The 27,929-nt window shown below is 47.0% G+C and overlaps 2 protein-coding genes across 4 annotated transcripts in view; one reads left to right on the top strand and one right to left on the bottom strand.

Annotated features, from left to right (window-relative positions):
* Positions 1-1,508: 1,508 nt before the first annotated feature.
* On the bottom strand, positions 1,509-25,345 carry RETREG3 (reticulophagy regulator family member 3). Of its 2 annotated transcripts, XM_008048824.2 has the most exons (9): positions 25,017-25,345; positions 11,598-11,704; positions 8,663-8,693; positions 7,623-7,749; positions 6,895-6,979; positions 5,686-5,823; positions 4,502-4,584; positions 3,441-3,573; positions 1,509-3,021 (listed from the first exon to the last, which is right to left on the bottom strand). In XM_008048824.2, the coding sequence occupies exons 1-9, from the start codon at positions 25,253-25,255 to the stop codon at positions 2,564-2,566; spliced, it is 1,401 nt and encodes a 466-aa protein (XP_008047015.1). In that variant the 5' UTR covers positions 25,256-25,345; the 3' UTR covers positions 1,509-2,563. The 2 variants fall into 2 exon arrangements, with proteins under 2 accessions (XP_008047015.1, XP_008047016.2); XM_008048825.2 differs by lacking the exons at positions 6,895-6,979; positions 7,623-7,749; positions 8,663-8,693 and having other exon boundaries at positions 25,017-25,323.
* A 216-nt stretch (positions 25,346-25,561) lies between these two features.
* Positions 25,562-27,929, top strand: part of LOC103250228 (tubulin gamma-1 chain) — a 6,225-nt gene continuing 3,857 nt past the window's right edge. For both annotated transcript variants that reach the window (XM_008048821.2, XM_008048822.2), the window contains exons 1-3: positions 25,562-25,827; positions 26,117-26,229; positions 26,430-26,597. In XM_008048821.2, the coding sequence (XP_008047012.1) occupies positions 25,779-25,827; positions 26,117-26,229; positions 26,430-26,597 (330 nt within the window). In that variant the 5' untranslated portion in view covers positions 25,562-25,778. The remainder of the gene's footprint in view (positions 25,828-26,116; positions 26,230-26,429; positions 26,598-27,929) is intronic.

Raw genomic sequence — 27,929 nt, 5'->3', positions numbered from 1 at the left:
GCGCTCGGCTCCCGCTGTGGCTAAACGGCGGGGCGGGACGGGGTCGCTCTTAGGCCCCTTTGTTAGTATAAGTTAGCCCAGTCGCAGGGCAGCACCTGGCAGGTGCTTTCGGCCCGACCACAGCGGCCAATAGGACAGAGCCCGAAATAAGTATTTCTAGTTTCTGAGGTCAGCTGCAGACCAGAGAGCAGCTGTCCCTGCAGCTCAATCCGGTGGAGCTGGCGCTTTTTAAAGCATCTGCTAGTGAAAACCTCTTTAGCCTTTGAGACTCGTGCTTGTGTCCGCATGCTTAGGGGACAGTATTAAGAATTCGAAATGATGGAAATGCAAGCTAAATGCCAGCCAAGAGTGCCAGTTATGCTCATGGCTGGGGGCTCTGATCAGGGTTAGTGGCCTACTGTGGTGATCCTTCAGCCATCACAAAGGAAAAAGAGGCGTGGGCAGAGGGGCCCCTCACACCGGGGCTGCTGCTTCTGGGGCTGCTGCTTCTGAGGTTATCACTTCAAGTTAATCAGAACTCAGGTGAACAAATAGGAGGCCTATCAGGGGCAGGACACCAATATCAGTCTCTTAAAGATTGTTCTCATACAAGATTTATTCCCCTGCACCCCCCACCCCAATTCACAGTGGAGGATTACTGGAGATGCAGAGCAGGACCCCCCAGGTTCAAGAAACACCTTCCAAAGGTTTTGTTCTCCTTTCCCTCCCTCTTGGCAACTCCCGAGGCCTGAAGCTACACACACTCATGCAACACACAAAATCCCACTACTTTCCCACACCTCGTTTTTCCACATCAGAGCTCACCTGTATGACATCTGGGCTCCGAAAGAGGAGGTTCCAAAGTCTGTTTGAGAACCCTGTAGTGGGGGGATATCATTACCCCTGCCCGTCACACAAAGGCAAGTGACTATGAGACAGGCACCTAGCTCTTTCTCCCGTCTCACTACAGACTATTTTCACTCCCTGGCCTCTGTGTCTTGTCCATCAACCTGGAACAAACACGTCAGCACAACCCCACCTGCAGCACGTGAAAATAGGCTCTGTCCAACATCCCTCACCCAAGTATGGGGGTGTTGGGGGAGTGGTCCCTGAGGATCAGCAAAGGGTTAATGCAGAAGGAAAGGGGAAAGAAGAGTTTGGCTTGAGCACTGATTGGGGTGGAGAGGGAGGCACAGATTTATACCCAATTACCACTTAGTTTTTTGTCTCATGATTTTGCTGAGGGCTGCCACAGAACAGATATCCCTCAGAAAGGTCTCTTCTGATTATGGACACATTCTTGCTAACTGGGATCATCCTTTTTTGAACTGGAGTCTGTCACCACTGGGGTGCAGTGGCATGCTCCCAGCCACCGCAGCTTCAACCTGTTGGGTTCAAGCAATCCTTCTGCCTCAGCCTTCCAAGTAGCTGTAACTACAGGCATGTGCCACCACACCTGGCTAATTTTTTGATTTACTGTAGAGATGAGGTCTCACCAAGTTGCCCAGGCTGGTCTCAAACCCCTGGGCTCAGGAAGTCCTCTCGCCTCCACCTCCCAAAGTGTTGGAATTACAGGTGTGAACCACCACACCTGCCTGGGCTCATCCTTAAAGGAAGGCCTGCCCGTTGGGAAGTAGTTGAAAATAAAAGCAGTAAAGGAGCTAAACACGGAGTAAGAAGAGCTGGTGCAAGAGCTTGTGGCTATTGGGGTGAATGCCACAGAGCCCTTTGTAAAGTGCTACTTTGCCATCCCCCATGGAATTACTGCTTCTCCAAGGGAGAAGCAGGGGAAGGTACAGGAACATAGAAATGAGTATGGTATTGCTTTGCTCACTGTTCAGGCTGCTGGACAAATGGAGCCAGGGGTTAGCAGCACCAAAGACAACCACACAGCTCCAGAAGTTTCAGTGAGACCTCAAGATACAGAGGTACACACTCACCCTCCCTGCTGGCTGACCCCCATAGTCCAAGGTGATGCAGAAGAGACACCCCACATCATGTTCACATTTCTTAAATTTCACAAGCACTACTTGGGAGCACTGAGGGTCAGGCCCCAAGAAATGAGGATGGGCTAGAGGAGGAGCAGGCCTGTTCTACAGAATCGAAGGACAAGCTTGCTCAAAAAAAAAAAAAAAAAAATTGGGTTTAACAAAAGATAGTGACAATGTAACTCTTCCAGCTGCTGCCTGACTTTCGAGGCTCCATAGGGAGGTAAAGGGAGAATGGAAGGGATGGGCTCTTTTATCAGTGAGGGACCCTGAGCACCCACACCTCAGAGCAAACAGCAGCACCTCCTCAAAGGGGAACAATATCCCTGACTACTCTGTTCCCCAAAGTACCATGCTGACAGAAGCCTCCCTCAGGGGCGCACACTCTCACTTCAGTGACTGAGCTCAGAAACGGGTGTCCAGCTGGTAGCAGGGGAGTGAGTATCCTCTCTAAGCAGGCCTCTGAGCAGCCAGGCCACCCAGCATACAAACAGAATTCAGGAGATGGGAACTGGGTTCTTCCCTTGCCCCGTCACCTTCAGTTGGATGGGAAGAAAAAAGCCTAAATCGCAGTGACCCCCAAAGGAATCTTTGCCTCATTGGCTCCTGGAACTGGCAGGGTCCAACTGATTCAGCTCTGACTGGTCCAGAAGTTCAAAGTCATCCCCCTCAGCATCAGTGTCCAGATCTGAACTAGGGGACTGAAGGAAACCTCTTGTTGCTCTCCGGGGAGGTGGGCCAGAAGGGCCAGGCTGGGAGGCTCCTGACAAGGCCAGTTGGATCATACCCTGGGAGACTAGGCTGGCAAGGTTGCTGGTGAGGTTGGATCCTACAGGCAGAGCACCAAGCAGGAGCTCTGGCAGTGCAGCCTCATCCTGGCTGGCAGGTGGGGCCTGGGGCTCCACGGCCCCTAGTGGGGAACGATACATCAAGCTGGGCATGCCAATGCTAGTGTCGTCCTCATCATCCAGGCCAACAGCATCCACATTAATGGAAGGGAAGTCCGGAAGGTCTCTGGCAAAGGATTCCTCTGGATCACTGTGCCCATCTAGGTCTGCAAGAATACAGGGGTGTCTGAGACATGCCAACTACCTGACCCTCCTGTGCCCCAGCCCCACAACATGTCAGCCCCATATAGCCAGATTTTCCCCACCTTGGATTTCTCAGGGTGAAACACCCACAGGACTGGCTTCCCCTCTACTTACACATGGCTGTGATCTCTACTAGCCACACAACTCCTCTGTTGCTTTATGTCCCCTATGGGGCTGGAGCCTGCAGCTACTAAGGGACTGAAGGTTTCAACAAGAGCAGACATGCCTTCCTGGTTGTAGCCATACCCCGCAGGCTGCTCTGCCACCTGATACATAGCTCAGAAAACAGGAAAGGAGGGGGGCACCCATATTCCCTCTGTCCAGAGAGGTTGAGCAGCAACAGTTACAGCCATTATCAACTCAGATCAAAGGCTTCTCTCACCTTCAGAGCCTTCCGTTAGAGGCGTTTGGCCTCTTGAAAGATTAAATGTGCCATTGTCTGTGCAGGAGACTTCAGCGTCCGAGTGCTCAGAGTCTGTGATGGTCAATTCCCTGGCAACAGTAGAATCATCCAGCTTAGGAAAAGAAAAGACCAACAAGACTGAGATGATACCATTAGGGACCAGGTGCAGTCCCCAGGTATAGCCTTACTACTTAGCTGGCCTTAAAGGCTATCCAAAGGCCATCAGCGTCACTGGGGATAGATAGGGACTTTAGTCAAAATCTTGACCCCTTTTAGGCTGCTTGTCCCAAGAAAACACTCTTATTCATCAATCTCTTGAACAGAGAAAGAAAGTAGTCTTAGGGAGTCAGTTAGCCATCTACTATTTGGCAAATAACTAATTCAGAGATAACTTTTCACAGATGGTCAGGTGGATACACTGCCAGACCTAAGAGTGGACTGAGCTGTTTAAAAAATAATCACACTCAGTCGGGCTCGGTGGCTCAGCCTGTAATCCCGCGCCTTTGGGAGGCTGAGATGAGTGGATTGCCTGAGCCTGCGGGTTTGAGACCCGCCTGGGCAGGTGAGACCTCATCTCTACACTAAAATCAAAAAATTAGCTGGGGGTGGTAGCACACGCCTGTAATTCCGGGTACTCAGAAGGCTGAGGCAGAAGGATCGCCGGAGCCCAGCAGGTCGAGGCTGAAGTGGCCGGGAGCAGCCACTGCACTCCAGTCTGGGCGACAGAGTGAGACTCCGACTCAAAAAAAATAATAATAATAATAATCACACTCACCCAGAAAATTTTCCATGATGACAGGATAGGAGGAGGCATGGAAGAGGGTGTGCTGGGCACCAGGTTCAAATTAGATCTAGGTACAAAGTCCCAATATAACCCTAGCTCCTCTCTTTATCACTGCACTTGGAAGCAAGGGGAGTCTAGGATCTTGGGAGAGTCCATGATGGGCTGGAAACCTGGTTACTGCCTAAACGTGAGCTGACAGAGGGCTAAAAGGGAGCCAATGAAACTTGGCCAGTGCTGCAGCTCCCACTCAAGATACCTGAGGACAGAAGGCAGCTAGCTCCTCTTCACTGTCACTGTGGTTGTCCGTGGTACGTTCTGGGTGTAGAGCTCTGCGGCGCACTGTGTGGAAAGAGCCCCTCTGAGTATGGCCCTAGCCTACGTGACAGCACCTGCAGGCGGGGCTGCTGGGCCCACATGGCCAGGTAAGCTGCCAACACAAGAGAGATCACTCTTCAACCTCCTTCCCTCCACCTACCCCACGTGTTTCTATTAGGTCAGATGATCACCTAGCAAGCATATCACCACCTCTCAGGATGGCTAGAGGCAGATTTGATATTAGAGTGGTAAAGAGATACCCACCTTGTTCAAATCAGGACTTGAAGACTAACGACTCAACAGGCTGCCCCAGGGGGAGCTGGGTCTTGGTGACTAAGTGCAGGGCTCTTTGAGGCCCACATTTACAAACACATAACCTGACAAGACCCCACAGGGATAAAAAAGTTTGCACTACCACCATTAACATGCTGGGTGGCTCTCAGGCCAATATACTCCTGACCGCTGAGGCAGCAGTTTTTATCACCTCTGAGAGGCAGCTTGCAGTAGCAAGAAGAGACCAACAAGGCTTGGGAGCTGAAAAGACTTGCTCTGACATTTACTAACCATGAGCCTCGATTTCCTTAACTGGAAAAGGAGGATAGTAGCATCCACTTCTCAAAGTTGTCAAGGTTAGATAAGACAACATATGCAGAGTAGCCAGCAAGCACAGTGTTGGACACATGGAAAGTGCTTTGTAAATAGAAGCTAACACAGCTGGGCGTGGGGGTGCATGCTTGTAATCCCAGTTATTTGGGAGGCTGAGACAGAAGGGCTGCTGGAGCCCAGGAGTTCAAGATCAGACTGGGAAACATAGGCCTCGTCTCAACAAATATATATATAGCAGCTAATACTAGGTATATCTTTACTGTCTGCCTTTTATTCACCTTGAAAGCGCTCTTCTCAAATTTGTTTAAAATGGGAGTGTTTAGGATTCCAAATGAGAAAAACTAGCAAGCCTGCATAGGTTTCCCTGGAATAGACTAGTACTTTTGGCTACCACCTCCCAACCCACCATCTACCTCCACTTCTCTTACTTTTGAGGACTTACTCAGTGTCAGACCCATAAGCTTCTCTTTCTTTTCCCCAAATTGCCCAAGTGGAAGGAAGCCTCTTCCTAGCACTTACATTGTCTCTCTCTCTGCTTGGACATCATGTAGCCACGGACGCTGAAGTCCAGCCGCTGCAGAGCCGGCTTCAGCCGCACATATGCTCGATCCCACAGCCGGTGGTACACAGCAAGGGGCCACATCATGACAGTGACAACTGAGAGGAGGCATGGGGAACAATGGCAAGATGGAGAAGGGGCTGCATGAAACATTCCCAACTGTCGCTCTGCTACTGTGTCTTTAGAGTTTGGACACTAGAATGGAACAGTTCTGCCTATCTGCTTGTCATTGTCACCAATCTCTCTACTACCTGAGATGTTTTTGGGCAGGGACTTCTGTAGCCACCCAGAGGGCCTAGTACAGGACTGCGCACAGCAGAGTATGCTGCTGACAGGCCAAAGGCAGAACCAGGCAGATGGTACTTCCACATAGGTATCACTGAGCCATTAAACAAGGCTGAATGGTTTCAATGCCTAGAAACTATGCAAGTCTCATGAGGTTCTGAGATATAATGGTCATAGCTATAACTACTCAGTTCTTGTGGCAGTAGAGGACATGCGACAGGAAGCAAATAAATTTACAAAAATGTGCTCACAGGAAAAGCAGTGTTCCAACGTCCACAGAACTCAGAAGAGGCATCCCTAGAGCTATGTTCTGCTGTTAAATGATACCCTGACTCTAATACAATATATGTTAGTAAACCCTCATTCATTTCTATAACTGACTTGGTAAGAAATGAACTTTCTACGTGGAGAAACTGTTGCAGGTAAGAAGAAGGATATTTCATGACACCAAATAATCATGAAGCTATAAAAAAGGTTGTTTCTGCCAGACGTGGTGGCTCACGTCTGTAATCCCAGCATTTTGAGAGGTGGAGGCGAGAGGACTGCCTGAGCCCAGGGGTTCAAGACCAGCCTGGACAACTTGGCGAGAACTCATCTCTACAATAAATCAAAAAATTAGCCAGGTGTGGTGGTGCATGCCTGTGGTTCCAGCTCCTTGGAAGGCTGAGGCAGAAGGATCGCCTGAGCCCAGCAAGTAGAGGCTGCTGTGAGCATGCCACTGCACTCCAGTCTGGGCAACAGAGTGAGATGCCAACTCAAAAAAAAAACATTGGTTTCCTGAAGAACCTGAAATATAAAAATCCTCTCCCTACACCCAGAGTTAGCCACAGCTGGACAGTGATGAGCAGGGTACAGCTCGTAGGGGAGGCATATACCATACTTACGCATCAAGTAGGACAGCAGGAGCCCAGGGATATAGCGGCCCAAAACAGCCAAAAAGGTCAGTATCCCACAGCTCAGCAAGCAGAACTGGGGGAGTCAAGAAATAGTATTAAGTTTCTGCCACATGGCAGGGCACTGTGATGGGTATGGGGGTTAGGGTAGAGAGGTGATTGGAAGTTTCCTTATGATCTACGAGTCAAGCACACACGTCAAAATGACTGATATAGCTACTCTTGCACCCAGTAGTGATTCTGTTTGGGAGAAAAAAAAGGACTCCCCTTCTATTCAAACTCTTTTTACATGGTTAACCCTGTAGGGCTGCAGCTTTCATGCTGGGAAATTGGTTTGACTTAGTCAAAAATTTTTGACTTAGTCAAAGATCCTCTCTGAAATCAAGTGTCAATGGTGTTTTTTATTTTACATCAAAGTAAAAAAACCCAACAACCTACCACATGTTTAATATGACACAGAACACACACAAGAAAGCTTTATTTCCCATCTTAGGGCAAGAAAATAATCTAAGTGGCAAGCACACCCATTGAGGGGTCCCCAAGCTCTTGCCTTAGTCCTAATGGCCAGTCAGAAGCCCCTCCTACAACTTCCCTTTCTCTCTACAAACATCACAGTCTTTTCTTTCCTGCATGAGGATAGATTGTAAAGGAGCTGTTTCAGTTTAGCACAAAGTGAACTGAAAGGCCAGAGATGAAGGTGAAGAAGGGAAGAGTCTTACCTTGCCTGGGTTTTGCTTTTTGAAAAGCAAAAGATTCCTTATGAAAATGGTCCCACTAACCCAGACTTCAGCTACATGGTGGCAGAGCTCGGGCACGCTGAGCAACCGAGGGTGCACAAAGCCCCAGCTATGGAAGAGAGAAGGGGAGCTGTGAAAGGTGGGTGCTGGGGCCCCCCCATCTTGCCGTGCAGGCAGCCAATGCTTCCGGGTTTAAATGGGGCTGGGGAGTAGCTAGGCCCAGGTGCTTTGGAGGTGAAGCATTCTTGGCTCACCAGGTTGAAACTTGAATTTAGGGACTAGGACAAACTTGTTCTGACAACTCCACCCTATGAGCAAGCAGCCTCATCCACATGTGTTAACCTGTCACCAGCTCCAAGACCTTTGTGCTTAGAAACATTTTCTTCCCTGTACTTGAACCATTGCAATTCCCTGAGATTGCAATCCAGAGATAAAAGTAAAGCACACTGACACCACTACTGCTGAGGGGGAGGAAATGGTGGATGTGCCCCTCAGAGAGAAAATAAATAAAGCAAGACCAAAATAAACCATAGCACAGAAAATTCCTTGGATCAAACATATAGAGAGGATGAACTGATAAATGAAAGACACAAGAGGAATCTTTGGCTTTGGCTTGCTGATGCCAGGAACCAATGTGTTTTCTGACCCAGGAACTTTAAATAGCCAGAGGTCACAGAAAACATTTTTAAATGACCTGGTATTAAAGCCAAGAGACAAATGAAGTTAGTTGCCTCAAAGTTTTCTCACTGGGGCCAAATAATGCTGCTGGTTCCCTGGTATATCAGGTTATAGGGCAGTGAAATGCTTCTTTCCCTGAAACTTCTCTTATAAAGATCAGAGGATGCTGGCCATCTCAACATATTGCTGTCCGAACTTTAGGATGTGTCAAAATGATTATTTGGGACTGACTAGGTTCTCAGTTTACATTATGTGTCTAGAACATAGGGTTAACAACATATAACCAGAATATTACAAGAGAATCAATCAGAGCAACAAAAAGGGATTTAATTAGTGTTCCATACCTCTCATTGTCTAATGCGTCGGGTCTCGGCACTACAATATTAAAACAAACACCAGCATTAGTTGGTAGGGAAAACTAAACATGAAAATGTTAGGCTGTTGGTTTGACGGCTCAAGTTTTAATAGCTTTGGGGAAAAGAAAACAGCAGCAATAGCTAACAAAAAGAGAGACACCGTGTTATACTGTCAGTTAGGGAGCTGTGGACAGGGAATAATTATACCTGCTTATTTATTTACTAATTTGTTTGTTTTCAGAGATGAAGTCTTGCTATATTGCCCAGGATGGTCTTGAACTCTGGCCTCAAGTGATCCTGCTTCAGTCTCTCAAAGTGTTGAGATTATAGGTGTAAGCCACTGCACCTGACCTGTGTCTGCTCATTTCTCGAGAGAAAGTAAGGGAGCCAAGTGCACCATTAAAGTCCCTTCTAAGGACCTTAGCTGAAAGCCAAGATGTACAAGAAAAATGGTCCATCCCACCCCTTGAGTGTGTCTGGGATGCTCACAATATCAATATGTAGCAGGCTACAAAGGCATATTATAGCTACTCCAGCCCTAGAAATCTGCCTACTCTTTAAAAGAGACCCAAAACCCAGGCACGGTGGATCGCGCCTATAATCCCAGCACTCTGCGAGGCCGAGGCAAGAGGACAGCCTGAGCTCAGGGACTTGAGACCAGCCTGAGCAACATGGCGAGACCTCGTCTCTACAATAATGTTTTTTAAAAAAATTAGCCAGGCGTGGTGGTGTGCACCTGTGGTTCCAGCTACTTGGAAGGTGGAGGCGGAAGGATCACCTGAGCCCAGCAGGTCGAGGCTGCAGGGCCCTGAGCATGCCACTGCACTCCAGCCTGGATGACAGAGTGAAACTCGACTCCAAAAAAAAGAGACCCAGAGCTGGGGGCTGCGGCACATGGCTATAGTTCCAGCTACTCGTAAGGCCGAGGCAGGAGGACTGCTTGAATCTAGGAGTTCGAGTCTAGCCAGAACAGTGAGACCTTGTCTCTTTAAAAAAAAAAAAGCAGGAGAGAGACCTGTTATCTACCTTAAGGATGTAAAGTATTTTCGAATTCACCAGCCATAAGATAGGCAGATGAACTACATAATTCCTTGAAGTCTCTATAAAATAGGATTTAAAAGCTGTATAGTCTGGTTTGAATGTCTTGCCAACACTTCAAATTATCACATCTAAAACCCATATCATTGTTCCTTGCTCTTACCCCCAAGTTCTCCACCTGTCTTTGCCTGTATTGCTAACTAGAATGCCATTTTCCTACTCTCTTAGTTTTGTTTTTTTTTTTTTTTTTTTTGTCGCCCAGACTGGAGTGCAGTGGCATGCTCACAGCCCTCCAGCATTAAGCCTTCTGCCTCAGCCTTTCAAGTAGCTTTCCAAACTAAAAAAAAAAAGTAAATTAGAGAGAGAGAGAGAAAGAAAGAGACGATTCATTTCCCCAAGGTAGGGAAGGGGGCCAAAGCCAGGAAACATGATGAAAGCCATAGCTCAAAGAGCACATGGCCACACCACAGTCTAGAAAGGCAATGGTGACTGGTTGCTCATTTCTAAACCTAACTTTAAAGCCCAACAAAAAATCTAATCCTTCAGGCCAGTAATCCCAGAGAAGCCCAGGACTCCTAAGACTTGGGAGGTTGAGGTGGGAGGATCGCTTGAGACCAGGAGTTTGAGACTACCCTGAGCAACATGAGACCCCCATCTCTACACAAAATTTAAAAATTAGCCAGGTGGTGTGTACCTGTAGTCCCAACCTCTTGGGAGGTCAAGGTGGGAGGATCACTTAAGCCCAAGGAGTCTGAGGCTGCAGTGAGTTATGATCACACCACTGCACTCTAGCCTGGGCAACAGAGACTGTGTTTCTAAAAAAAAAAAATCTAATCCCAGCATCCAACATACTTTCAGTTTTTTCAGTTTTATTTCTAGCATTCCCTTTAATGAACTCTTCATTCCTGCCAAATGCTCAATTTTCTACTCTCAGGAAATGCTTTACAACTTCTGGTTCCTTAGACTAATCAAGTCACTGGCTCCTCTAGAAACACATTTCTCTCTCCACTTGTCCAAATCTTTTGCTTTGTTCCACTATTGAGCTACGGTCAAAATATATCACAAATTTACCAATCACATACTGCATTGTGATATGTCTGGTACTGTTCTGTAACTGTCATGTAACTTTTCCTTTGTTTATGTATGTACAAACTTTAAAAAAAGACAACATATCTTATCTTTCTAGAAGTTATAATTCTTTGCAAATAAGCAATTTAAAAGGAACTCCTGGCTGGGCACAGTGACTCACACCTATAATCTAAGCACTTTGGGAGGCCAAACAGAAGAAGCAGAAGGATAGACTAAGGTCAGGAGTTTGGGACCAGCCTTGGCAACATAGTGAGACTCTGTCTCTACAAAACAAATGAAAACTTAACCAGGCATGGTAGCATGCACCTGTATTACTAGCTACTCGGGAGGCTGAGAAGATCACTTGAGCCCAAGAATTCAAGGTTGCAGTGAGTTATGATCGCGTCACTGCACTCCAGACTGGGTGAAAGAGTAAGACTTGGCTTCAAAAAAAAAAAAGAAAGAATGAAAGAAAGAAAGAAATTCCTGAGAGATAAATTGATACTGCCGCAAGAAAGATGTAGTATCCAATGAGGAGAATTTTTTTTTTTTTTAATTTTGAGGACTACTTATTCCTCAGCCCATTATGTTAGCAGGAATACCTGAAGAGGTAGGTAAAGATTTCCTGAGCTTAACCACAATGAAAAAGGTAGACTCCAGCTCTACAGAACCACAGATGGGCATGAGCCCTTCAAGTGGCTCCTAAAGCAAATAATTCAGACTTCAAATGATAGTCCCCATAAACCTCAAGCTAAAGGTAAAAATGACAGGAAAGGCCATTTCCAGTTCAGACTGTTCGAAATGCTACCAAACTCACCTTTTATTTCAGGCCAGATTTTGTTCTTCCATTGATCAATACACACAATGATCATCAAGCTGAATGCAAGTAAAAACACAAGGCGAAGGGATGTCAATGCAAAGAACCTACAGAGAAAGAAAAACAGAAGATCATTATCTAACCAAGTTAATTTCACAAAGACCATATGTGCATTACCGGCTCTGTGGTAAGCAGACCTGCGATCTGTTTTTGTTCTGACATCAACCAGTTACAAACCTTAGGTAAACCATTTTAAACTTTCTGGACCTCAGCTATTCTTACAATGTGCAGAGGTAAGAATTTGCTTCCGTAATGGCAGAGCGCTTAATTAAATAACCTCTTAAAACCCCCTTCAACTATTTAGTCTTGAATCTATTAATTTCAGGGAGAAATTCATCCTTGATAACAAGTTGTTATTATGAAAGCAAACATCATTTCTACCAAATGAGACCTTCACTCTTTTGGGCCTCAGCTAAAGTCACACACGAAGGCTGACACAAAAGCTATACCTGACTTTGAACAATTATAATACTATAAGAAAGAGATTGGCAGTAGTGGGAAACTGTGGGGGGGGGGTGGAGGAGTGGGATTGGCAGTTGAGGGAAACTGCTAGGGGAGGGAGGGGCACTCCTCATCAACAAGGATACCTTCCTAATCAATGTTTGAATACCTAACCCGGAATTGTACCCCACATCTTTATAATAATTTTTTTTTTAAAAAGCTAGTCTAGTCTCTAACTTCTGGGCTCAAAAAAAAAGCAGGTTCTTCTGAATTCTCAAACTCTTCCAAAAAACCTGAAAATGAAACCCTTCTTTAGTTATTTTGTGAGGCCAGGATTACCTTGATATGAAGCCAAAGATATAAGAAAACTGCAGATTAATATTCTTTTTGAGTTGGAGTCTCACTCTGTTGCCCAGACTGGAGTGCAGTGGCCGCTCCCGGCCACCACAGCCTCGACCTGCTGGGCTCCAGCAGCCTTCCAAGTAGCCTCAGCCTTCCAAGTAGCTGGAATTACAGGCGCACGCTACCACGCCCGGCTGATTTTTTGATTTATTGTAGAGATGAGGTCTCACCAAGTTGCTCAGGCAGGTCTCGAACCCGCAGGCTCAGTTAATCCACTCACCACAGCCTCCCAAGGCGTGGGATTACAGGCTGAGCCACTGAGCCCGGTTTATAATCACTATCTTTTAGAGATAAATACTGAGGTATTTATGAATGAAATAATGTCACCTGGGATGTGCTTAAAAATAATAATCTAAACTGGGTGCAATGGCTCATGCCTGTAATCCCAGCACTTTGGGAGGTGGAGGCAAGAGGTTGCCTGAAACCAAGGGTTTGAGACCAGCCTGGGCAACTTGGTGAGACCTCATCTCTACAATAAATAAATAAATAAATGAATGAATGAATAAAAATTAGTCAGGCGTGGTGACATGCTCCTGTGGTTCCAGCTATTTGGAAGGCAGAGGTAGAAGGATCACCTGAGCCTAGCAGGTCGAGGCTGCGGTGCCAGGAGCATGCCACTGCACTCCAGCCTAGGCGACAGTGTCCAAAAAAAAAAAAAAATTAGCTGGGTGTAGTGGCACGCGCCTATGGTTCCAGCTACTTGGAAGGCTATGGCGGAAGGATTACCTGAGCCTAGCAGGTAGAGGCTGCAGTACCGTGAGCGTGCCAGTGCACTCCAGCATGCGCGACAGAGTGAGACTCTGACTCAAACAAACAAACAGTCTAGCAAGAGAAAGGGTATGAAAATAGATGAGACAAGACTGATCATAACTGCTGGATGATGGGTACATGAGACTCTTAATTATTACTATCCTCTCCCTCTATATATGTTTAAAATATTTCACAACAGGCCAGGCACAGTGGCTCACGTCTGTAATCCCAGCACTTTGGGAGGCAGAGGCTAGAGGAGTGCCTAGGTTCGAGACCAGCCTGGGCAACTTGGCCAGACCTTGTCTCTACAATAAATTTTAAAATTAGCTGGGTGTGGTGGTGCACGCCTGTAGCTCCAGTTACTTGGAAGGCTGAAGTGGAAGGATCTCCTGAGCCAAGCAGGTAGAGGCTGCGGTGGCTATAAACATGCCACTGCCCTCCAGCCTGAGTGACAGAGTGAGACTCAACTCAAAAAAACCCCCAAAAAACATTAAAACCTACAAACTAAAACCAGACTCTTTTTTTTTTTACCATGAGTTTCCCGAGCTTTGATTTATGACTCCTTCTATGACACCACCCTAACTCCTCAAAGGCAGTGCCTTACAAAGTGTCTAGAATCCAGTCCAGAGCTGGCCCACACGCTGATTTCACCAGTCCGTGGGGAAGTAAGTACAGAAATGGAAAGTAAGCATCTGGAAAAATTTACAACAATCTAAGTAATTCTTAGTCTAATAATGTATTTGGGCTGATATGTTCTATGTCTTTTTAATTTTTCTAGTAGCTTATTTATATTGTATTTTTACAAAAGTACTGATTTGCAACAGATTGGGGCAAAAACGCCACTAATATTGCATCATGAATGGTTTGGGAAACACTGTTCTAAGAGTTAGAGGGAAACCAAATGTGTCACCAGAGAGGTGGTGCAGGTACAGCAGGGAATAAGACACAGTTTGTAAAGCTAGACTGTCGTAAGTTTGATTCCCTGATCAGTCACTATTAAACATGTGACTCTGAATAAATATTTCCTCATCACATCCTAATGTGATGTTAACAATAACAAATCTTGCAGGACTGTTTGTGGATATTAGAAACACCTGATTCATGACCCACATGGGCAACTTGGCGAGACCTCATCTCTACAATAAATCATGGTAGCCGGCATGGTAGCACGTGCCTGTAATTCCAGCTACTCGGAAGACTGAGGCTGAAGGATCGCCAGAGGGCAGCAGGTTGAGGCTGCGGTGGCCAGGAGCGGCCACTGTACTCCAGTCTGGGCGACAGAGTGAGACTCCGATTCAAAAAAAAAAAAAAGAAACACCTGAGCCTAGCAGATCAAGGCTGCAGTGTAAAATAATACACTTGATGTTGGTCAAAAAGTCAAGGAGAAAATACAAAGCACCCAATATATGTTCAGCACATAGCTCTATTCAATTTTACAAAGTAGTAGTGTTATTAGCTATTATCACAGCAACTAATCAAGCAAGGGTAAGGATGACCAAAGATGTCTATAATGACTTCTTTTTTCAGTCAACACATTACCTAATGAGACAGTCACAGAACAATAATACTGAGTATAATCCCAATCATACCATAAAAGATAAAAATATCTGGCTGTACATATGAATACACATGCATACAGAGGAATTGGCGGAGGAACTTTACATTTTGTCTATAGACACTTGTACTTCTTTTTGATAAATATGAATTCAAGATAGATGTACAATTTTTTTTTTTTGAGCCAGAGTCTGACTGTCACCCAGGCTGGAGTGCAGTGGCATGCTCATGGCCATCAGCAGCCTTGACCTGTTGGGCTCGGGTGAGATGAGGCGAGACCTCATCTCTACAATCAAAAAATTAAGCTGGGCATATAATCCCATGCCTTTGGGAGGCTGAGGTGAGTGGATTTCCTGAGACCACGGGTTCGCGACCTGCCTGGGCAACTTGGTGAGACCTCATCTCTACAATAAATCAAAAATTAACCGGGTATGGTAGCGCACGCCTATAGTTCCAGCTCCTTGGAAGGCTGATGCGGAAGGATCACCGGACCCCAGCAGGCCGAGGCTGCGGTGGCTGGGAGCATGCCACTGCACTCCAGTCTGGGTGACACAGTGAGACTCCAACGCAAAAAAAAAAAAAAAAAATTAGCTGGGCATGGTGGCACATGCCTGTAGTTGCAGCTACTTGGAAGGCTGAAGTGGAAGGATCGCCTGAGCCCAGCAGGTCGAGGCTTCAGTAGCTGTGAGAGTGCCACTGTACTCCAGCCTGGGTGACTGAGTGAGACTCCAATTAAAAAATATATATATATAAAAAAGAATGAGGTATAGAAGGAAACAAGAACTTAGAAATCCAGTCACCAATGACAATCCTGCTCTACTTTTTTCACCCCATCACTTAAAGGATACTGAATTATATATAAGATTAAAGAATGAAAGCAGCTTAACAGAAAGAAGACTCCCCAGCAGCTGCCTCGGGTCATTAATCTTCTCTCCAAAGCCAAGTGCATCATCCCAACACACAAGCAAATGTTTCAAGGTCAAGAATAAGGACTCCAAAATCTCCTGCTCCCCAAGCACAACACTTCCCAATCCCAGCAACAACAGCATACAGCACAACTGCTGTGCTCCCCAGAGTACTGGAAAGGGTTCTCCAGGGAGGCAATCCAGACTGGCTGCAATTTCCCTTTCCCAGAGCCTGATTACTAACACAAACAGAAACTGAGGTAGGAAAAGGACATTAAGCCCTCCTAAGGCCAGTTTTCCAAAGACGAAAGCAATGAACACAGTTTCTCCAAGACATGGACTATTTTAGTAGCCTGTTTCAGCCCCACCTGCCATCCTCATAAGCTATGCTTCAATCAATTCAACAAACATTTGAGTGTCTATTAAAAGCCAAGACCAAGTGGTGAGAAGCCCAGTTACAGAAAAGAGTAGGACACGAGTCTTATTCTCCTGTGTATTCATGTATGTATTTACAATATAATATGACTAGTTAATAATAACAGAGGACATCCAAGCTGGGATTTGAAAAATGGTAAGAAAATGAGGCAAAAAGGTATGGGGAAGAAAGAGCAGACTTTCACACAGGGAGAGCAGCAAGATAGCAAGTTATTTAAGGCATTACAAGTAGTCTGACAGAGCCAGGCTCGGTGGCTCAGCCTATAATCCCACGCCTTGGGAGGCTGAGGTGAGTGGATTGCCTGAGCCCGAGGGTTCGAGACCCGCCTGGGCAACTTGGCGAGACCTCATCTCTACAATAAAGCAAAAATCAGCTGGGCGTGGTAGCGCACGCCTGTAATTCTGGCTACTCGGAAGGCTGAGGTGGAAGGATCACCGGAGCCCAGCGGTCGAGGCCTGTGGTGGCCGGGAGCGGCCACTGCACTCCAGTCTGGGCGACAGAGTGAGACTCCAACTCGAAAAAAAAAAAAAAAACAAGTAGTCTGACAGAAATAAAATATTAAAAAACAGAGAGAGGGGATTGGGGTAGGGAGAAAAGAAGGAGTCAGATCACGAAGGGCTTTTTATGACAAAGGGTACTGGGGTTTTATCCTGCAGATACAGATAAGCCAATAGTTGTTTTTTTGTTTTTTTTTAAAAGGGCTGAGAATACAGGCGTGAGCCACCTCGCCTGACAGATGTGTTAATTTTAATATCAAATAGTTCAATAAAGTTATTTTCTTTTTAAAAAGAAAAAGTAACACAATGCCATAAATATGTGCAATGAGAATCATTATGAGATGTCTCAGAATGCCATTCTCACTTACAAAGTGCAATGTAAGCCAATAGTTTTATAAAAAGTATATTTTCTGTGTCACGAAGGCTAAAATTGGGAGCATCTTTCCAAACAAGATTAATCCTTGCCCATAAATCAGTTTGAAACTGAGATGTATCCTTTTCTTCAACAAACCACTGAAGAACTTCAGAGGAAGGAGAGTTTTTCTGTGTGACATAAAATAACATTTCCTGGGAAAAAAGTTTCTTCCAGATAAGAACTTAATGAAAAAGATCACCTCAAAGAACTAGAGCTGACCCCTCCAAGACAATGAGGCCATTAATATTAATGTTCCCTTAGGGGTCTGACTAGCAAATATATTATAATATGGATAAGTATGTGCTCCTTCTTGCCTTCCAGCTCTCAACACAAAATTCCTAAATAAAAAGGGAGTGTGTGGCCAGGCTCGGTGGCTCAGTCTGTAATCCCAGCACTTTGGAAGGCTGAGACAAGAGGATTGCCTGAGCCCAGGGGTTTGAGACCAGCCCGGGACAACTTGGCAAGACCTGTCTCTACAAAAATAAAAAAATTAGCCAGGCATGGTGGCACATGCCTATAGTTCCAGCTACTTGGAAGGCTGAGGCAGAAGGATCGCCAGAGCCCAGCAGGTCGAGGTCATGGTAGCCATGAGCGTGCCGCCGCATTACAGCCTGGGCAACAGAGTGAGACTCCAACTTAAAAAAAAAAAAAAGCCAGGCTTGGTGGCTCAGCCTGTAATCCCAGCGCTTTGGGAGGCTGAGGTGAGTAACTGCCTGAGCCCGCGGGTTCGAGACCCGCCTGGGCAACTTGGCGAGACCTCATCTCTACAATAAATCAAAAAAATTAGCTGGGCATGATAGCACGTGCCTATAGTTCCAGCTACTCGGAAAGCTGGTGCAGGGACAACCCCTTCGGGTCCCCTCCCACTGTGATAGCTTTCCTGTCCTCTCAATAAATTCTACTTAAAAAAAAAAAAAAGCCAGGCTTGGTGGCTCAGCCTGTAATCCCAGCGCTTTGGGAGGCTGAGGTGAGTAACTGCCTGAGCCCGCGGGTTCGAGACCCGCCTGGGCAACTTGGCGAGACCTCATCTCTACAATAAATCAAAAAAATTAGCTGGGCATGATAGCACGTGCCTATAGTTCCAGCTACTCGGAAAGCTGGTGCAGGGACAACCCCTTCGGGTCCCCTCCCACTGTGATAGCTTTCCTGTCCTCTCAATAAATTCTACTTAAAAAAAAAAAAAAGCCAGGCTTGGTGGCTCAGCCTGTAATCCCAGCGCTTTGGGAGGCTGAGGTGAGTAACTGCCTGAGCCCGCGGGTTCGAGACCCGCCTGGGCAACTTGGCGAGACCTCATCTCTACAATAAATCAAAAAAATTAGCTGGGCATGATAGCACGTGCCTATAGTTCCAGCTACTCGGAAAGCTGGTGCAGGGACAACCCCTTCGGGTCCCCTCCCACTGTGATAGCTTTCCTGTCCTCTCAATAAATTCTACTTAAAAAAAAAAAAAAGCCAGGCTTGGTGGCTCAGCCTGTAATCCCAGCGCTTTGGGAGGCTGAGGTGAGTAACTGCCTGAGCCCGCGGGTTCGAGACCCGCCTGGGCAACTTGGCGAGACCTCATCTCTACAATAAATCAAAAAAATTAGCTGGGCATGATAGCACGTGCCTATAGTTCCAGCTACTCGGAAAGCTGGTGCAGGGACAACCCCTTCGGGTCCCCTCCCACTGTGATAGCTTTCCTGTCCTCTCAATAAATTCTACTTAAAAAAAAAAAAAAGCCAGGCTTGGTGGCTCAGCCTGTAATCCCAGCGCTTTGGGAGGCTGAGGTGAGTAACTGCCTGAGCCCGCGGGTTCGAGACCCGCCTGGGCAACTTGGCGAGACCTCATCTCTACAATAAATCAAAAATTAGCCGGGTGTGGTAGCGCACGCCTGTAATTCCAGCTACCTGGAAGGCTGAGGCGGAAGGATCACTGGAGCCCAGCAGGTTGAGGCTGCGGTGGCCAGGAGCGTGCCACTGCATTCCAGTCTGGGTGACAGAGTGAGACTCCAACTCAAAAAAAAAAAAAAATTGCATCACATATGTATACTATTAGTTTTCAAACCTTTCCCTAATTAAACTAAGATGTTTCCAGTTTTTGATGTAATAAAAGCTGAACTATACATCACTGAGCATATTACTGGATCAAAAGGCATTAACTTTTTTGTAACAGTTTTACTGAGACTTTATTTGCATACCATAAAATTCACCCCTTAAAACTGTCCAATTCAATGATTTTTAGTATATTCAAAGTTGTGCAACTATCACCATTATCTAATTTTAGAACATTTTCATCATCCCAAAAGAAACCCAAACCCATTACAAATCACTCCCTATTTCGCCCAGCCCTGGAAAAGATATTAATTTTTTAAGTAGCTTAATACATGTTGCCAAACTATTTTTCTGAAAGGCTGGATTTCTGTTCCTATCAGCCTTATGCCTATTTTTCCATATTTTCTCCATAATTAAATATGATCATTTAAAAATTTTTAAACAGAAATTAGTAACTCATTGTTATTTATGTATATTTAAATTTTTTTATTACTAGTGAGAATGAAATTTTATATATTCACTAAATTTGTTTTTCCCTTGTGTAAACTGTCCCTCTACTTTGTCAGGAGCCAAAATCCAATTAAACTGTCAGTCTAAATAAAATTGCAGTAGCAATCTGGTATCCAGAGAGATGAGAAATTCCAGAACCAAACAATCTTCTAACTACACCATGGATCCTCACCAATGGTACAAATAAATTAAAGCCTGCTATGATCACAAATAATGACCACACACTACGATCAATCAAAGAAGACACTATTTCTAGGTTCCTTTGTTATTATAGAGTAAGCCTGTCTCAGTGGCCCTTCAGAAGAAAGCATCCCATCCTACAGGGACAGAAAGCCCATTATTATACAGTGTTGCGACCGTCTGGTTAATAAGACAGAGTCACTAGTAAATTTAAAGGAAAAAATTTGCCCAACTATATCATGTCGTGACAAACTGTTGCTTATAATCAACTTGAAATGAAACCAGCTAGCTGCTAGTAATGGTGAGAAAGCACCCAACCTTACAATTAGAGAAGATAAAAACTGAAGGCAGGTCAGACAAGGTGATTCATGTCTGTAATTCCAGCACTTTGGAAGGACGAGGTGGGAGGTGGGAGGATGGCTCCCTCAAGCCCAAGAATTCCAGGCGGCAGTGAGCTCTGCACTCCAGCGTGGGTGACAGAACGAGACCTTGTCTCTAAAAAACATTAAAAATATTAATAGAAATAAATAAATAAGTAAAAACTGAAGGCAGAGAGAGGCAAAGTAAACCAAAGCCTTTTGGGGAGTCTTCTTGGTTACCAAACACAACAAACCCCCCCCCCCCAAAGATTATCATTAGAAACATTTGCTCGGCCGGGTTTGGTGGGTCAGCCTGTAATTCTGTGCTTTGGGAGGCCGAGGTGAGTGGATTGCCTGAGCCCGCGGGTTCGAGACTTCATCTCTACAATAAACCAAAAATTAGCCGGGCGTGGTAGCACGCGCCTGTAGTTCCAGCTACTTAGAAGGCTGAGGCGGAAGGATCACCAGAGCCTAGCAGGTTGAGGCTTCGGTGGCCGTGAGCATGCCACTGCACTCCAGCCTGGGTGACAGCGTGAGACCCTCAACGCAAAAAAAAAAAAAAAAAAAACTGGAAAGGAGCTCAGCAGTCAATCTAGCCCCTCCTTGAATGACATGGTCTTCAAGGAAGTGGGGGAGGAAGCTTGGAGTCCACACACATTTCCAGGGCTATTTATCCTCTCCTTAGCTCCAAGTATGAGTCAAATCAATAATGTGACCAGACCAAAAACTATTTGTATTTTGTATCCTCTAAAGCTATTGAAATAAAAAATAAATAAAATAAAATTTTATAAAGCTGATTGTGCACAGTGGCTCACACCCGTAATCCCAGCACTTTGGGAGGCCGAGGCAGGAGGACTGCTTAAGCCCAGGAATTCAAGACCAACCTAGGGAACATAGCGAGACCTTGTCTTAACAAAAAAAAAATCAAAAAATTAGCCAAGTGTGATGGCCCGGGACAGTAGTCCCAGCTACTCCAGAGGCTGAGGCAAAGGAATACCTGAGTCAAGGAGATCAAGGCAGAGGTGAGCTGTGCATTCCAGCCTGGGTGACAGACTAAGACTATACCCCCCACCCCCCCAAAAAAATAGTTACTTGAAGCTATGCTTTTCTGATCCTATCAGGATCCATGCTTGCTGACTCTCAAATTCTTCCCCCAAATCACTCATTTACATTGAGGCTAATGAAAAGACAAGCTATTGAAAGGGAAGGTCTGTCTGACATGTCTAGAGGTAATAACAGATCACTGATCAGAAGTAATCTAAACTGGAAGATGAGCCGGGCTCGGTGGCTCAGCCTGTAAATCCCGTGCCTTTGGGAGGCTGAGGTGAGTGGACTGCCTGAGCCCGCAGGTTCGAGGCCCGCCTGGGCAACTTGGCGAGACCTCATCTCTAAAATAAATCAAAAAATTAGCCAGGTGTGATAGCACGCGCCTGTAGTTTCAGCTACTCGGAAGGCTCAGCAAAGGATCGTTGGAGCCCAGCAGGCAAGGCTGCGGTGGCCAGGAGCGGCCACTGCACTCCAGTCTGAGCGACAGAGTGAGACTCCAACTAAAAACAAACAAACAAACAAACAAACTGGAAGATCTCTGATCTGGCCACCATAATTTCTCTGGAATCTGGAAGAGTAAAAGCCTATCGAGACAAGGTATCTACATCTTTCACTATCTTCGATTTTCTTTTTTTCTTTTTTTTAAAGATGTAAAGGCCGGGCACAGTAGCTCATGCCTGTAATCCCAGCATTTTGGGAAACAGAGGCGAGAAGACTGCCTGAGCCCAGGGGTTCAAGATCAGCTTGAGCAACATAGTGAGACCTCATCTCTACAATAAATCAAAAAATTAGGCAGCATGGTGACACACACCTACAGTGCCAGCTATTTGGAAGGCTGAGACGGAAGGATTGCCTGAGCCCAGCAAAAGTCAAGGCTGCAGTGGCCATGATCGTGTGACTGCACTACATTCCAGCCTGAGCAACAGAGTGAGAGAGAACCTGACTCAAAAAAAAAAAAAAGATGTAAGAGGACACATTCACAGATACAGAAAAACTATGACTGAGAATACAGAACACTGAAAATTAAAAGCTGCTAAAAACCTGTTAATGATCTGTCATTATTCAAAACAAGTAATGAAAGGAAAATTATTTCAGATTTGATTTTTCTGATTTGAGCTAATGATTCTCCTCCCTTGCCTAAACATTTAAAATGTTTGAAAACCAAACACTCCTCTTCAACATTCCTAAGTGAAAGGTCAACACTCATACTCACTATGACACTATTGAAATGTGAAGTCTTTCCTTTTTTATTTTTGTAGAGACGATGTCTTGCTATGTTGCCCAGGTTGGTCTCAAACTATTGGGGTTCAAATGAACCTTCCGCCTCCACCTCCCAAAGTGCCGGCATTACAGGTATGAGCCACCGCACCCAGCCCCACCTTCATTTTAAATCTCAAATTACCTTTCAAGGTAATTTCCCCCAAACAATTCTGTGAACTCCAGTGTCAGACAACCCTAGGGGACTACTAGCCATAGCCTTCATAGGTACTCAGTCCTCTCCATAAATGGCATACCCATCTGTCCTTTCAGTGTCAAGAGTCACATTCTCATTTTGCTGTCTCTCTCCCCACTTTTTTTTTTGAGTTGGAGTCTCACTCTGTCACCCATGCTGGAGTGCAGTGACATGATCATGGTCACCATAGCCTCAACCTGCTGGGCTCAGGTGATCCTTCCACCTCAGCCTTCCAAGTAGCTGGAACTACAGGCACGTGCCATCACGCATGGCTAATTTTTTTGATTGTAGAGATGAGGTCTCACCATGTTGCCCAAGCTGGTCTCGAACCACTAGACTCAGGCAATCCTCTCTCACATCTGCCCCCAAGTGCTGGGATTACAGGTTTGAGCCATCACACCTGGCCTTCTCCCCACCTTTTTAACAGTGTGATGAGAATGGAACAAGGGTAACTGTGCTCTGGATATACTGCAGGCAAGCTACCAGGAAATGCCAAAGAAAAAGACCATTTACAACACTTTAGGAGACCCAGAGTATAAAAGGGGGTTCTAGCCGGGCTCAGTGGCTCAGCCTGTAATTCCACGCCTTTGGGAGGCTGAGGTGAGAGGACTGCTTGAGCCTGTGGGTTTGAGACCCACCTGGGCAACTTGGCGAGACCTCATCTCTACAATAAATCAAAAAAAAATAAAAGGGGGTTCTGAGCGAGCCCCTAAACAAAGCATATTAATAAACACTGGGAGGGCCAGCAAATTAAAGCTAACTGTAATGTTTAAAGACATACCCTGTCAGAGCAGCTCCTTATGTGCAGATCTCAACCTCCATTCTGATTAAAAGATCTCTCCCAGACAAAAGCACATGAAAAACTCCCTCCTCAAAAATAACATATGCTACCGATTCATGTGCACTAATAAACCTTTGGTTTAACGTTTATTTAAACCCTGATAAAGTGTTTTTCATCACTCAGTCACACTTTGATACACTTGAGCTTAATGAAGACCAAACTTCTTCCTAGGGGTACCAAGCCCACTGCGGGAAATGAAGTTCTGCCCGGAACACTCCTGAATGAGGTGCTGTAGTTCAGGGTTCTGAAAGCAAATAATGGGAGGGAAGTCGGACCCTGGGAGTCTTGAAAGAAGCATGGCCAAAAATAAGTGGAGCATGTTTAGAAAAATTTCATCTTCAAGTCTGCTGAAGACTGGAAGCAACAAATGCTTGACTGCTGTGACAGCTTTAACTGGGTCTCCTTCAGACTGCGAGAGGACTAAATTAATAGTCGAATACTGTCTTCGGATCAATGAACCTGGAAATTATTTGTTCTGTTCTAGCTCACTGAAAATCTTCTTTCAGACAAAAGATAATAAATCTTTTCATTTTAAAACCAAGCATTTAAGTGGAGAGCTGTTTTAGCAAACACATAAAAAACAAACAAAAACCCACAGATACTTTTTGTTTCAGGTTTACCCAGAACAGTCTTATTTCATTCAGTTGCAGAAGCCTCCCGACAGGTCTGTTCTCTTGGAATGTGCCCAATTACGAATAAATGCAAACTATGCTGAGTAGATCCTATGAAGACCTAAGTCCCCTTTAGGTGACGACTAACAGGAGCAGCAATTTTCTTTTCACAAAGCATGACACACACAGACAGATACTTAAAGCATATTTATAGTGACACTTTTCCAGCTCGGGAAAGCTCACACACCCTAATAGACATTCAACTTCTTGGCGTACACACCGTGGCTAAGGAAGCCTCTCTAACTTCTTGGAACACAGAGGAAATACAATCCTAAGTGGCTGTAAAAATGGGTGAAATCTCACAACCCGCATGCCCTAACTGCTCTTCCAAAGCTTGTCATCATCTTTCAAGCTGCAGCTCTGGAGGCTCCACCGACGCTCCGACTTCTCAAACTTCCTTCCCTGGTACATGGACACGCGGATTCCTGCGAGTCGCTCAGGCTTGCTTTTCTTATCACATCGAGGGACACCTGTGCAAGACCTCATGCCTCTACCCCAACAATAACTACTAAAATGTCTCAACACAGCCCTCCACCCACACTTGAGCAGACCAGAGAAGAGAGGTGACGGCCTTAGGGGGCCATTGTTTTCCGTGGCTCGAGAGAGGCGCCCTCGCTCGCTTCTGTTACCAGAAGCTCCTGCCAGAGGCGGGAGCGGGGGCGCGACCGCACGTGAAGCAGGGGGGACCGGGGAAGGCCCCGGGAGGCACTGGGGTGCCCAAGCCTGGGGGCGGGATGGAGGGGAAGAGGTGAGGCAAGTACAGTAAGGAGCCAATGCAGCGGAGACCACAGGGCCGACGAGAGGCAGAGCCCCAAAGAAACCTGACGAATTCGCGTCCCGGGGGGCTTCCGAGGGCCCAGTTCTCTCACCAGAACGCCGCGTTCAGCCCGAGGCACCACAGGGCGCTCCTGGCTGGCCGCTCCCACACCAGGGCTGCCTGCACCCGGCTCAGCAGAGGCTCGTACGGTCCCAGCAGCTCCACCAGGGCCCGCTGCGCCGCCTCAACCTGCTGGCCCCGCTCCCCGGAGCCCGACATAGCGCGGCAGCTCCTCAGAGTTGACCCCGAACCCGGGCCAGGGGCCGCGGCCACCCCCTCGGCCTCCGCCATCTCCGCCGGGCAGCCACAACATCCGGGGCCGCGGTCCCAGTCACAATAACAGCTATTGCGCAGACGCGCGACTCGGCGGGGGAGGCCGCGGCTCACGATACCGCGCTTGCGCATAGGCTCCGGTGCGCGTCCACCCATGCACGGGGAAGGCCCGGACTTACCACAGCGCGCTTGCGCACAGGCTCCGGCGCGCGTCCAGCCAGGGGCGGGGGAGGCCCGGTCTCACCACCGCGCACATGCGCACAGGCTCCGGCGCGCGGCCACCCACCGGCGGCGGAAGACGCTGCATCAAAGCACAGCCCCGCGCGGGGGCGCAGAGCCCAATCCCGGGTCGCGCAAACGCAGTGCGCATGAGAGAAGCCAAATGAATGTGGACGTGCCATTGCCAGGACTCGGTTCTCATTGGAGCGGAGAAAGTTCGTGGGCGGAGCGGATCGTTTGGCGCCTGCGTGTTGCGGCGAGCGGGCAGGCGAGCGGCGGCGCTGCTGGCGGGAGCGGCTGCAACGCCGGTGCCTGAGGAGCGATGCCGAGGGAAATCATCACCCTACAGTTGGGCCAGTGCGGCAATCAGAGTGAGCGAATCTCCGGCCCCGCCACTTAGTTCAGTGGGATCTCACTGTGGGATTCTGAACTCCATCTCCCCTTCCCAGTATCGTGGTTCTCTGAGAGGCGGGACGTCCCTGACCCAGCGTCCTGTTGCCCAGCCCCGAGAGTCCCCCCCCCGCGCCCAGTCGCTGGCGCATAGCCCTTTCCTCGGACACGGGCGACTTCTGCGCCCTGATCTCTTGTCGCCCAGCTCCTAATTGGAACCCGCTCAGACCCAGATATCCTCTTTCTCCCCCGCCCCCCTCCTCCCCCCAGTTGGGTTCGAGTTCTGGAAGCAACTGTGCGCGGAGCATGGCATCAGTCCCGAGGGCATCGTGGAGGAGTTCGCCACCGAGGGCACTGACCGCAAGGATGTCTTTTTCTACCAGGTGCTCCCAGCAACTCGACCAGGGCCGGCTGTGGCCCAGGGGGCCTGGAGGGAAGGGTGTGGCCTGATACTGGGAAACCCGCTGGGCAGAGGGACCAGGCGCTGGTCCGAGGAGGGAGGGCCAGAGGGAGCCAGAGTTGGGAGGACCTAGGACTTGGCCTACCCTGGCTGATCGGACCCCTCCTGGACCCCCCTTGACAGGCAGATGATGAGCACTACATCCCCCGGGCAGTGCTGCTGGACCTGGAGCCTCGGGTGATCCACTCCATCCTCAACTCCCCTTATGCCAAGCTCTACAACCCGGAGAACATCTACCTGTCAGAGCATGGAGGAGGAGCTGGCAACAACTGGGCCAGCGGATTCTCCCAGGTCATTTGCTATTTGGTCCCACAACTCCTTGTGTGGGGACAGGGCCTGTGACTTCTTAAAGGAAACCAGATCAGGGATGTATGAATGCTGGAGGGAGAGAGATGGCTGCGGGGAGTTAACTGTGTCATGTTAGGAGACTGTGTAGTGCTGTGTGCCAGGCCATTCTAAGTGCTTTTATATCGATTTATCAAAACCTCCCAACAACCCTGAAGCTAAGTACTGCAGATCTACAGCCTCTAGATTGCCTTTCCAGAATCCAAAAAGCTTGGAAACCAAAGGACATTTCATAACTTGTTAAGGAGCAAAATCAAATCTCAATAAGCTGTCTTCTGGTTTCTGTCCAACTTACTGTCATTACTTGTACCTTTCATTACAGAAATACTAATTTTTTTGTTTGTTTTATTTTATTTTTGAATCAGAGTCTCACTGTCACCCAGACTGGAGTGCAGTGGCATGCTCACGGCCACCGTAACCTCAACCTGCTGGACTCAGGCGATTCTTATGCCTCAACCTTCCAAGTTGCTGGAACTACATGCACACATGACCTCGCCCGGCTAAGTTTTTTGATTTATTGTAGAATGAATTCTTGCCAAGTTGCCCAGGCTGGTCTCGAACACTAGGCTCAGGCAATCCTCTCACCTCAGCCTCCAAAAGTGCTGGGATGACAGGCATGAGCCACTGTGCTTGGCTGAAGTATTAATGTATTTGATTAATGTACCTCAGACCCCACTGGGGCTTTATTTAATGTATATTATATGTATTATATTACCTGTATAAAATATGAAATATTGGCCGGACTTGGTGGCTCAGCCTGTAATCCCAGCACTTTGGAAGGCTGAGGCAAGTGGATTGCCTGAGCCCCGTGGGTTTGAGACCAGCCCAGCAAACTTGGTGAGACCTTGTCTCTACAGTAAATAAAAAACTAGCTGGATGTGGTAGCATGTGCCTGTAGTTCTGGCTACTTGGAAGGCTGAGGCAGAAGGATCACCGGAGCCCAGCAGGTCAACGCTGGGGTGACCGTGAGGTATCACTGCACTCCAGCCTGGGCGACAGAGTGAGACTTCAACTCAAAATAAACTAAAATAAAATAAAATTTGAAATATTTTGAATTCTAAAACAACTAGCCCCAAAGATACTAAATAAGGGACTGTGGACCTGTATTATTACCTTCATTATACTGGTTAGGAAACTGAGGCATAGAGAGATTGAGGCTGGGCATGGTGCCTCACACCCATAATCCCAGTAATTTGAGAGGATGAGACAGGAAGATTGCTTGAGACCAGCCTGGGGGAACATAGCAAGACCTCCACAAAAAAAAAAAAAAAAAAAAAA

Source organism: Carlito syrichta, unplaced genomic scaffold (assembly GCF_000164805.1).
Source record: "Carlito syrichta isolate Samal-C Ts95f unplaced genomic scaffold, Tarsius_syrichta-2.0.1 Scaffold126806, whole genome shotgun sequence".
Taxonomy (NCBI): domain Eukaryota; kingdom Metazoa; phylum Chordata; class Mammalia; order Primates; family Tarsiidae; genus Carlito; species Carlito syrichta.
This window is presented reverse-complemented; position numbering and strand designations above follow the sequence as displayed.

What these genes read in the sequence shown, in the direction of transcription:
- RETREG3 (XM_008048824.2), bottom strand. Translation starts at nt 25,255, where the DNA reads ATGGCGGAGGCCGAGGGGGTGGCCGCGGCCCCTGGCCCGGGTTCGGGG. An exon ending in AATCTGGCCTGAAATAAAAG is followed by an intron (nt 8,694 to 11,597) that starts GTGAGTTTGGTA and finishes TTAATATTGTAG; the next exon opens with TGCCGAGACCCGACGCATTA. An exon ending in CCTGCTGTCCTACTTGATGC is followed by an intron (nt 5,824 to 6,894) that starts GTAAGTATGGTA and finishes GCCTCCTCTCAG; the next exon opens with TTGTCACTGTCATGATGTGG.